The following is a 12,266-nucleotide window of genomic DNA, read 5'->3' as shown; positions in this document are numbered from 1 at the left end:
AGCGGGCCTCCTGCGCGCCGGGAGGCGACCTGGGGGCGGGTCCGGGGGGCGCGGCCACGCCCCCGGGCCGCCCCGGGCCGTAGCCACGCCCCCGGGCCCGCCCCCGGAACGCTCCCGACACGCCCCGAAAACGCCGCGCGGTTCGGGCCCGCCCCCGACACACACCCCCCCACACACGCCCCCTCCGAAAACCCCGGGACTTACGCGAGTCCCGGGGCTCTGCGCGCGCCGGTAGGCCTATGTAAAATAGGCTTACCGGCGCGCAGGGCCCTGCTTGCGTAAATCCGCCCGGTTTTGGGCGGATTTACGCGAGCAGGGCTCTGAAATCCGCCCCTATGATTGTAATCTGGATTGAACAGATTTGATTTGGAAGCTGTGTAATCTGAAAATGAGGAAATATAATAAAGATAAATAAAAGGGCAGTCCTCACAAGTGGGGTGATCATCTGTAGGAATCCAGCATGGAATTTTGTTTATGCCTCATTGAGAATGCCTGTGCATGCCAACATACCACATCATTGTGGGGACCCCTTCAGTGTCTCTCTTTCTGTGGAGTCTCTGGCCATGATTTCTCACGTCCTTGTTTTTGGCTTTTTTTCAAGCAAGATTGTTAGTCACAGGGCCCCATGTTATTGTTTCTGCCTTCTCTCCCTAAGTAGGTTTTTTGATTGTTTTTTTAAATTTTGTTTCGTCTTGGAGACGGGTTGGTATGCCATTGGTGCTCAGTGGGCGCCGATTGCTGCCACCATAGAGTTCGATTTTGCTTCCTTTCTTTTCGATATCCATGTCTAGTGGGTTCCAGTGGTGCCTCCTGTACGCAAGGGTCTGATACATCACAGATTGTAAGGGATTTTAGTTTTACATGGTTTATCTGATATTTAAATCAGATAAAATAAGGTCCAAGTTCATATAAAGAGAGCAGAATGCCTACACCTTTCCTGAGGTGTATAATAATTTTTATGTAGCAGCATAAAATATAATGGTTTTATACACAGTAGATATTGTTTTTAAGTTTCTGGTTTAACAGTGTAAAATACTCTTGTTACAAAGGTTATGAAAACCCTTGTGTCTAGCTCAAAGTTAATTTCCATTTCTTAAAAACACTGCAAATTTATTGCCCAGCTTAAAGTAGTAATTAACCAGGGTCTTATGATCATGAGGGCCTGAAGATATCACAAAAGTGTCTCATCTCTCACTCTCTCTGCTGCAGTTGAGTCATCCTGGAGGATCAGGGTCCTGTCTTGGCACAGAGGGCAGCCAGCTGTGTCAGGGCAGCAGACCAAGAGCTTACAGAAAGCTCGTAAGTTATGCAGGCAGGGGACAGAAGCGAAGATTGGCTTAGCCTGCAAGAATTTAGGAAAAGATGAATTGACAAATATGATTAGACAGGATTTCCAAAGTTAATGGAACCCAGTCTTGAAACTTAGGCTTAAGCTTCATGAAAAGTCTGGACACATACTTCATGGATGTAAACTTTGCATGAATGGCAACAAGCAGTGCACTGCAGTCCCAATTTTTAAGTCCAAAGACTTTTGCTTTTCTTAGGACTCCAACATATGCATATAGATATGCATAGCATCCAAATGTTGATCTTGATTGGATGTTACCACAGTTCACTGGCATACATTATGACTTCTTCTTAGCTGGTATGTATAAGCATATTCTCACATAGATGATGGGAGAGTCAGAAGAATCTGTCAAACAATAGTGAGCCTCATTATTGGATTCAAATTTGTCAAGGCCTCAAACTCAGCAAGTTTGTCTGTTAGTAGTGGCTAAATGGTAAGGTGAAGACAGATTGCATGATATGAAAAACAATAGCTTCTTCTTCTCAGTATAATTCTCACAGGCATTTACATTAAAATTGCTGGGGCCGGGATCACGTGATGTGGTGAGCTGGGAGGTCGTGTTCCTCACCAGCTCCGGGACCTACTCCACATACCGCGCAGAATACTCACGAATATTTAATCTACACGCATTCAAAGATTAATCTAGCTTAAGGGCTTATGTCAATCATCACTTATATGAATAAATTAACACCACCGATGGCGACTAAGGCGGGACGGAGAGAAAAGGAAAAGCCGAGGACTGCAACCAAAATGGCGGTTGCGGGAGAAGGAGGGCCCGACTCTGGCTCGTCAGGGCTTACTATAATGGATATTAAAGAAGCCGTCCGAGAAGCCCTTGATGACAAGCTGGCCCATATCACCCAGCAATTAGGAGAAGTGAAGGAAACGTTGCACGAATTGCTTCCCCGAATTGATCAAGTAGAAACCCGGATTTCTACTGTGGAGGACGGAGCGATACAAACAGAAGGAAAGCTGGTGAGTGCAGAAAAACAGCTGAAACTCCTCCAAGAAAAAATTGACGAGTTGGAAAATAGAGCGAGGAGAGACAACCTGCGATTCTTGGGTTTTCCCGAGAGTATAGAGGAGAGATCGCTCTGTGGCCTTTTGGAGAGTTGGATCCCGGAGGCCCTGGGATTGCCGCATTTACAAGACAAGTTAGTAGTGGAGCGAGCCCACTGTTTGGGGACCCGAAAGGAGACAAATACCCGCCCGAGACTTGTCATAGCGAAGATCCTTAATTCGGCACATAAATCTGAGATCTGGCGTGCCTCCCGCACAAAGCGGGATCTTACCTACCAAAATCAACAAATTTGCCTATTCCAGGACTTTTCCGCTACGGTTTCGAAGGCCCGCAGAGGATTTTCTCCTATCTGTACGTCCTTGCATAACCAGGGGATGAAGTTTCCCTTCTCTTTCCCGCCGGCTGAAAGTGTGGCACGGTGATCGGGTTCATATGTTTGAGACCTCAGCGGCAGCGCACAATTTCTTACCAAGCTGAAAGAAGCTCCGGCATCATAAAAAACAAAAAAAAAAAAACAACAACTGAAAAAGAGAGGAGAAAGGAAAATAGAAAAAAAAACAACAAATGGACATAATTACCTACAATACCACTGATCGGACGAGGAATGGTGCCGTGTGCTTGGCCAAAGGAGGAACTGATACGACCCACACACTTTTAAAAATGAGATGGCACTGGGCCCTTCCAGGACTTGAAGAGTCAGACTTACAAATAAGGAACCTATAAAGTAATGGATGATCTGTGGGACTTTGAAAGTTTACTTTCCACAGGGGAGGGCGCGTGGCCTGGATAAAGCCTGGTTGCCGTGTAGTAAGTGCGACCAGTGTCTACAGGCTATAAGGCCAGCGGGGGACTTTGGCGGCCTATGAAAACCCTGCCGCACTTCGTTTTGTTATAACCAGTTCAGGCGGTTTTGGGGTTTCGGATTATGGCGCACCCTGGGATGATGGTGATACCGGTGATTTATACTGTTGATCACACCTTTCATTGCCGGAGCGGTGGGGACATTTGGTGAGGTAAGCTTTTCTTACAACCGCTAATAGTTAATTTCCAGGCGTGCAGGATATGGACTAGTTCCTGGGTCTCGGGTCGACGAACAATCATGGTCTCTCCTCCAGAAAGGCCCAAGTGCATGGTCCGCTGGGAGCGCACGAGGTGCGACGCCATTTTGGATAAACTCTGATGCCTGTGGTTAAGATGTCGCTTATCTGCTTGAATACTAGTCACTATGGACCGCTACAAGTTTAATCATTTCACCCCCTCTCTTTGGCTTACAGTCTGTGTTAAGATGTTGGTGAGATGCTTGGGAAGGGGGACCATAAAAAAAAAACAAAAAAAAACCAACTTGGGAAAACACACCGCACTTGGGAAGAGAGAGACTGCGAAAACGGCGACAGGGAGATACACGGCACCTCGCCCGGACTTTCTTGCATGTACGGGAAAAAAAAACAAAAAGTGGAAGGACCAGGCAACCAGTCTACCCCACTCTACCCTTGTGGAAGACTAGGAGTGCATAAGAGACACTGTCCTTTGGAGAGGGTGGATATGGGCAGTTGTTCCCGAGTTGCTATGTATATAGTTCATCATTGTAGTGATAATTCTTGATTTACAGTTGTGGAGTGGATGTACCCGGACACATCCAAAAGATCTCTAGACCTCCACCGAGGGTATGGGAGGTTTAGTTTCTCTATTGGGGGTTAAAGGGATGGGGGGGGGGGGGGGGGGGGGGGGGGGGAGCTTAGGGAGTGGGAAAAGGAAGCAAGGGAAGGTGGCAGTCCTAACATTCTGGATATTCATATGGTGGATTACAGCTTTTGGAATGGAGAGGGAATGGGGCGCACACAGGACCATTGCATCTGTTTTTTCGATGAGGGATTACATTCTGGGAGTGAGGTTCGCTGGGGGGAGGCAAGGCTGGGTGCCCCCTCCTAACCGTGTTGTTCAGGAGCGGCTACAGGGAGCATTCTGTTTTGGGCACTATAATGCTTAAGCTAATATCATGGAATATAAATGGGCTTGGTACCCCAGTTAAACGGAATAAGGTGCTAGCTCACCTGAAGCGGTTACACGCAGACATAGCGTGTATTCAAGAGACGCACCTTACAGGGCTAGAAAGCCAAAAGCTGCAGAGAGATTGGGTGGGGCAGTGTTTTTTTGCAGAAGCGGTGCATAGAAAAGGGGGGGTTGCTATTTTACTACATAAAAATGCCCAAATTTCAAGTCACTAGACCCTCAGTGATGCAGAAGGCCGTTATGTTATTGTAATAGGGGTTTGGAATAATAAGCCTGTTACCATTTGTAATATCTATGCCCCGAATGTATACCGACATGCATTCTTTGTAGAAATTTGTAATCTATTGCAAACCCATGGTCAAGGTACATTGTATGTGGCCGGGGATTCAACTGTGTACATGAGGCTACTTTGGATAGAAACGATCCACCGTCCAGGTCGCAAGGAGGGCAAAACAAGGTGTGGCATATTTGTGTCGGCAATTGTTTTTAATAGATGTATGGCGGACACTGCATCCCAGTGAAAGGGACTATACCCATATCTCGAGATCCCATCAGACGATGTCCGTATTGATTATATTCTAGTCTCCCAACAGGATTTTTTCTCTATCTCCCAGGCACACATAGAGAGCCTTGTCATTTCTGATCATGCTCCAATCTCAATCGATATCCGAACCCCGGGTCCAGACCTTCAAGGGCGAATATGGAGATTCCCAACATTTTTAAAAGATGAGGCCCATTTTTCAGACTTTTCTAAAAGAAAAGTGGAAACACTTTGCACAAGATAATCCACCAGCATGCCGATACTCCCTTCTTTTTGGGAAACGGCTAAAGTTGTCCTAAGAGGGGAAATAATCTCCTACGTTCATGCTAGAAGTAAACGAATAAATCAGTCCATTTTAGATCTAGAGACAAAATTGAAGCGAGCGAAACGAGTTTTCGCGACATTGCAACACTAGTAAGACCCGAGTGGAGTTTTATGGTATTATGGGCCGTCTGAATACACTCTTGGACACTAGGGCTCGACTTTATTATGGGGGGGACAAAAATCGTTTTTTTAAATTTGGAAATAAACCAGGCCGCTTGCTAGCCAGACTAGTGAGAAACCAAAAGCCCCGCTCGTTTATAACGCGCTTGAAGACGCAGTCAGGACAGGAGACGGTAGAGGAAAAGGAATAATGTGCTTCTTTCCAGCAATATTATCAAAATTTGTATAGACTGGAGGCGGGGAAGGGAGTGCACAGGCGGATGATTTTTTTTCCAGAACCTGCGCCTACCCACCTTGTCAGCGGCCCAGCGGGAATTTTTAAATAGGCCGCTCCTGACTTATGAAGTCTCACAAGTAATCTCAGCGGCCCAACGGGAAAATCTCCAGGGCCTGACGGGTTCTCCTACGAGTTTTATAAAATCTTGTCCACCTATATTAGTGAGCCCTTAACAATTACTTTAAAACGGGGCTTACACAGGAGGGGTTTCCCGCCTCTTTTAACGATGCCCACATAACACTTATACCAAAACCGGGTAAAGACCACACTTATCCATCCTCATACCGGCCAATTACCTTGTTAAATTGTGATTTCAAAATCCTAGCGAAAACCTTAGCGGAGCGACTGAAGATTTTTCTCCCTTTTTTAATCTCCCCACACCAATCGGGTTTGTGAGAGGACGGAAACCGAATGCGGCTATCACCAAACTGCTCACGGCGATGTCCATCTGCTGAACGCAGACAATTCCGGCACTGGTGGTGGGGCTAGACTCTGTGAAAGCCTTTGACCGCATTTCTTGGACGTACCTTTTCATGGTTTTACAGAAGTTTGGGGTTGGGGGAGATTTCCTATCTTATGTGAAACTACTTTACGATGCTCCCTCCTCAAAGGTTTTAGCCAACCACTGCAAATCAGGGGACATCTCTATACAGAGGGGAGTACGACAGGGGTGCCCCTTATCCCCACTACTATACATTATAGCTTTAGACCCTTTGTTGCGGAAGATTGCGGAGAGTGGCGGGGTGAGGGGGTTTGGAGGGCCAACCCATATTTTTAAAATAGCTGCTTTTGCTGATGATATGTTAGTTTACATGACCCATCCACAGTACTCTCTTCCATATGTCCTGGATATATTAGATCACTACAGTTTGTTCTCCGGATTAAAGATAAATTATGAAAAGTCAGAGGCCCTTGATGTTACGGGTACACTAAAAGACGCTTGGCGGGGAGGCTTCCCCTTTCGGTGGGCGGCGGATACATTAAAATTCTTGGGTATCCATATCCCCTGTAATTTGAGCAATTTCTATACCGCGAACATTCGGCCCCTACTCGTAAAATCTCTAGACACGCTTAAAAGATGGACATCACTCCCACTGACTCTTATGGGGCGTATTCATTTATGTAAAATGATACTTGTCCCTAAATGGTTATATCTTATTCAGGTAGCCCCTATTTGGATACATCAAGGCCTGCGTTCGTTTCTCTGGAGGGAAAAGAAAGCCAGAATATCATTGGGAGTGCTCATGAGACCGAGAGAACAAGGTGGTTGGGATGCCCAAACTTGGAACTCTATAATTTGGCCTGAGGGGTGCGCCATGTTCGGGATTGGATGTCAGGATTGTCTACTTTGACCCCCCATGCCCATCTGTTAGAATGGTACGGAGTCCGGACCTTAAATCCTTTAATACAACTACCCATTCAGATGGTTCCTCACTATTTGAAATCACAAATCCTAATTCGACTCTGTAGGAGGGCATGGCACCTTTTATGTAAACTTGGGGGATTAGCAAGCTTACAACTTAAGTTTTTAACCATAGTGGGGCATGAGCTTTTTCCACCAAGGGGGGGGGGGGTCTTCCAACGCTGGAAACATTTGGGACTTAATTATATATCTGATCTGTATGATGACAAGTCGGGCACTCTCCTTTCCTTTGTAGAGCTCCAGAGGCGATTTTTGGTGCCCAGTAGGGATTATTTTGCTTATCTTCAAATAAATCACTTTCTCCATACAGCAGAGCACGGGTCGGTAGACACGGCAGCGGTACAAAAATTGGGGGATTTAGTGCGGATAGGAAGAAACAACAAAAATAAAGTCTCCCTGCTTTACAAAGAATTGCTGGCATATTCAGTTACTGATATACTTACTCTACCCTATGAAAACTGGAAAGAGTGGGCCTTGTTCTCGTTGACATATGCTGAATTTGAAAATTGTTTTCATGATTATACCTTTGCTGTCTGAAAATGTATATTTACAAGAATTGCAGTACAGATTTCTCTGGCTTAGTTACATCACCCCAAATAGGGCCTATCAAATGAGAATAGCAACCTCTGCCCAGTGTGGTAGATGTGGAGCTCCCGACAGTATTTTTTTTCACTGCTTTTGGGACTGCCCGAACATCTCCTGTTTTCTTCGTCAGTTCCATTTGGATTACCCTACGAAGCCAAAGCCCCCAGGAAGGGGGCATAGAAGGGGGGGATACTGTTGTGCACCCGACCCGCGGAGCTCCGTAGGCTGGTCCCCCACCTGCTCCGGGGCGTCTCGCGGCGGCGGCGTTAAGGCCTAAGTCTGGCCAGCTGGCTTCTTCGCGGCGTCCTCCCGACGAGGGAGATGCTGCCGACGTCTGGATAGGCCCCGCCCCTAGGCGCGCGCAGGGCTCTACCATTTAAAGGGACCAGTGCAGGAAAACCCGGCTCCACCTCTAGATGTGACATCAGACGCTGCCAGTACCTAAGCTAGCTTGACAGGCGTCTCCTTGCCTTGCAACGAGGTTCTCACTGTTCAGTGTTGTCTAGTTGCTGTACCTGCTTCTGGCTTCGGCTTCTGATCTTGCCTACGGTCTTCTGCTTCTGACTTCGACTTCTGACCTCGGTTTGTCCACTGGCCCTGATCCTATCTTGACTCCTGGCTTCCTACTCCGCTCCTTCCACGAGGCCTCGCCTAAGTCCAAGTGGCTCGGGTCCTCTTGGTCTCCTCCCGGGGGAACCGCGGGCTTCCAGTGGTGAAGCTCCTGTCGGCCTCCTGGTTCCAGCTTCTTCTCTCTTCAAGACTCCAGAACGCTGCTGCTGTTACTTGCCCGCAGAAGCCCGTACGTAAGTCCAAGCGGCTCGGGTCCTCACGGGTTCCTCCTGGGGGGACCTCGGGCTTTCAGTGGTGAAGATGCCTCTGGTCTCCTGCGTTGCACTGCCTCCCAGCTCCAACCTCTGCTGTGGATCTTCCCACGGTGCGTACATCTCTCTCAGCCAGCTCAAGGGTCCACGAATCCAACACCTTTGTTGCCGTCCGGGACTTCCGAGGCAAGGGTCTCTTTGCCTCTAGCTCCTTCCTGGCTAAATAAGCCTTATGAAGGAGAAGCACAAACCCTGTGAAAAAAGCCTCCAGGTCCAAGGAGGAAGATTCCTGATCATCTTTTTCACGAATCCCTCCCCGTCCCCTGTCATCAGCAGAGTTCTTTCCCACAGGCAAAAGTGTGGGGGGAGAATCCCAGGGCTCAGAAATGGCAGCCTGCACTTCAGCATGTGCTGCCAAAATGGACGCCAGCTCCTCCTATTCCCCTGGAGCCTCCGGAGCTGTCCCAGCCACCTGCACCTTCGCGCCATTCCCGGGAGTCCCACCAAGGTCCCACCCCCTGAGGCACATTTGCAGCAAAACGGGGCCACATCAAGGCGAACTTGCCTCCAATACACTACTAGGGAAGGAGCCTAGGTTGCTTGATAATTTCAGGAAGAAAGTTTTTTAGAGCTCCATGCTAAGTGCACCGATTTCTTCTCACCAATTCTACCTGGAGCAGTACTTGCACGATTGTATACAAAATTTGAATCCCTTCCTTCAACCTACTGAAGGCGGAAATTATTATCCACAGCCGCTTAGAGTTGCTGAAGAGTGCATACGCAGTCTTCTCGATTAGTCTATAAATCATTTGATACTATATTAAGTACCTCAACAGTTTCTATCGGGGCATGGGCAGGTTGAGGGCCTGTAGCCTACACAACGACGTTCATAACAAGTTGGCTCCTTGTGAAGCAGTTCTGTATGTGGCAAATGACACCAGTTTGGGTCCGGGGGCTGATCTGGCAGAAGTCTCAACAGATTGAATTTGTATGCTCTTCTTATGATGCCAAAAACCATAGATCCAAAGTTACATTGGGCCAATGGTTTACATAAAACCTTAGCCTGCCTCTGAATGGAAGGTATTCTAGCATGGTTATAAGGATTCAGGCTATTCTCGCCATGATCCAGTTGAAACCAAGTCCCAGGAGTTGACTAGGGTTCTGGCTGTGGCTTAGGGGCCCCCTATTAGCTTGAACAGGCACACGGAGTCTATTGTGACCAAGGGGGTAATGGATAGTGATTCCTTGGTTAGAAAATGTTTCTCCTCTGTTCTGTCCTCAGCTACCTCCTGGATGAGGAGGGCAGGTCTAGGGTGGCAATGGAGAGCTGCTGCAGCATTACACAGTATTCACAGATGTGTGCTACTGCTGCTTTTACCTCATCTCCAAAGAGATTCTCTCCAGTACATGGTATATCTGCGAGTCTTTCCTAGACCTCTGACCAAGGATCTGAGGCCCACAGCCAGATAAGTCTACAGGTACCAATCTCCTCAGCAGAAACTCTCAATGCCATTTCAAAACATCAGGTGGGCCATGTGTTTTCTGCATTCCAGTCCCTTGTGCACCAGTAACTAGAGGGTATCTTTATTCTGAGGAAGCTGCTCAGTCACCTCTGCATCTGCTTCAGCAGATCCTTCATATACTTGCCCATAAAGAGCTGGTAGGAGGCTATGTGGGCATTTAGCATAGCTCCCTGAAACACTTTTCTCCCAGCAGAGTCTGAGACCCCTTCCCCAGGGGCACTGATGAGTGAGTTATTTGTCTCTTGGCCCTTTTAAAAGGTGGATTTGACCACCACAGATTAGTACAGTAGTTGCCTTCATTTGAATCCGGGAGCCTTATGGACAAGATAAGCCACATCTGCCTTCCTATTATCAGGAGTCACAAAGAAGGGAGTTCTCCCATATCCTCATTACTTCCTGAAGGATTTCAGGGACTGGGACTGCCAGGAACACCCCCCCCCCCCCCCTTAGGAGGCTCCACGAACTGGACGATGTCCAGCATCTGGTTTCATCTGTCTGCAAAGTAAATGAAATGGCAGATGCTATTATATGGATAAAACCAGTGAAGAAGATATTCTCAAAAGGGAACTCTGGAGCAGCAGAGATGGCAGAGGGGAGATCCATCAATTTCTCCTCTTCGGAGGCATTGCTGGTTCTGTAGCAATACCTTCATGACAACTCAGTCAGCCACTGACTGGTTGACTGGTGAAGACTCCCTCAGTGCCTAATCCTCAGCCAAGGCCTCAGAGAGGAATGCACTTGGCTGTTTGGTCTGGATCCAGGGGAGCTCCAGTACCCTGGAGAGATCCCACCACACCCAATGGGCTAGATATCACCAGCAGTGTGGTGGGCATCAACCCAGATTCCCCTCTGGGAAATGGCATTGGCATTGGCCCCAACACCAGTGCCAGTATAAGACCACCAGGCAGCTGAAGGGACTCAAGCAGCAGCTCAAAGACAGGCAGTGCCAGACCCAGTCCCTCAATACCAAGGCACCAAGACCTTGCAGGTCCTTCTCAAGGCCTGCTGGATCTTTCTGTCCAACTCTTCCTCGAAAATAACCAATGCCAATAAGAACTGCAAGGTAAGAGAGGTGGCCGCATCTTCCTCGGAACAGAGAGGTGTATCTGTGGTAAGAGCCTGTTCCTTTGGAGACTGGCGTGGATCCTATGCCTTTTTTGAGGATGAGCTCTCCTCTCCATGGGACCACTTAGGGAGTTTCTCGGTAGCTGCTGAACCATCCTCATTCTGAACATCATGCACTTATGGAGACTAATGCCTATGCTTCTTCGGTTACCCATCACCTTCTTTGAACAGGAAGATTCAGACGGTGACCTGTCCTTGGGGTTCCTATTGACACTTGGCATCAAAGAAACTGTCTGCCCCCCTCCCCCCAACGTAGGTCCGAGGTCCCTCAATGTCGATGCCTCCGATGCCAATGCCAGTGGCTTGTATTTCTGGTGCACGAAGTGCTTCTCCAGAGTTCCAGATGAGACTGTCATCCTTTCAGGGTCATGATCACATATTTGCAACACCCCTGGACATCATGCAATGCCCCCAGGCACAGTATACATCTATCATGTGGATCCTGTACAGATAAGCCAGTCACCCTAAAAAGAAGTGTGCAACAGAACCAAACTTTGCAGGCCTGAACACCACAAGATGGAAGCCAAGCCACATGATGGCCCCAGCAATTTTTTTTTTTTTTTTTTTGAAACTATCTTTATTCAGATTTTCATTATTATACAAACAGGTACAAACAACATCTGTAAACAACAGAGTAAAGGCCCCTTAGGAACCAGGAATGAAGGAATGAATGACTTTCTTTCGCTCGTTCGTTCCCCCCCCCCACCCCCTAATCCGAGTGGTGGTGGATAGTATAGTTGTGAAAAAGTCCAAAATGAAGAGGCTAGGTGGGCGCTCATGTCCATATGTGGGTAGCCTTATTTCGTCGTCTTCTGTTTTTTTTTGTTTCCCCCCCGACCTGGGGTCACCTTCGATTTAAGTCGTCGGGTCGTCAGTCCATGGATCCCAGGGCTGCCCAGGTCGTGGAGTCAAAAATCTGGTAAAGCCAGTCCAAATTTGTTTAATATGTACAGACCTCTTTGGCATCGCCTCTGTAAGTAGGGCATGCTCCATAGAGCATAGGCGAACCATTTTCTGGAACCAGCTGTCATAACTTGGGGCACAAGCCTCTAGCCAAGTAGTTAATATTATTTGTTTCCCCAATAGGCCCGCTCTACATATCAAAAGTCGCTCAGGGTCAGATATGGTTTCTGATAAACATGATCCCA

The 12,266-nt window shown here is 47.8% G+C and overlaps 1 protein-coding gene across 1 annotated transcript in view; it reads left to right on the top strand.

The window, feature by feature from the left end:
* The window catches only part of LOC115094692 (interferon-induced very large GTPase 1-like), a 57,301-nt gene that overhangs the window by 23,395 nt on the left and 21,640 nt on the right, over window positions 1-12,266 (top strand). Inside the window, exon 3 of the mRNA XM_029607943.1 lies at window positions 9,753-9,880. Within this exon, the coding sequence (XP_029463803.1) occupies window positions 9,753-9,880 (128 nt within the window). The remainder of the gene's footprint in view (window positions 1-9,752; window positions 9,881-12,266) is intronic.

The sequence above is a fragment of the Rhinatrema bivittatum genome, chromosome 6 (genome assembly GCF_901001135.1).
Source record: "Rhinatrema bivittatum chromosome 6, aRhiBiv1.1, whole genome shotgun sequence".
Taxonomy (NCBI): Eukaryota; Metazoa; Chordata; class Amphibia; order Gymnophiona; family Rhinatrematidae; genus Rhinatrema; species Rhinatrema bivittatum.
This window is presented reverse-complemented; position numbering and strand designations above follow the sequence as displayed.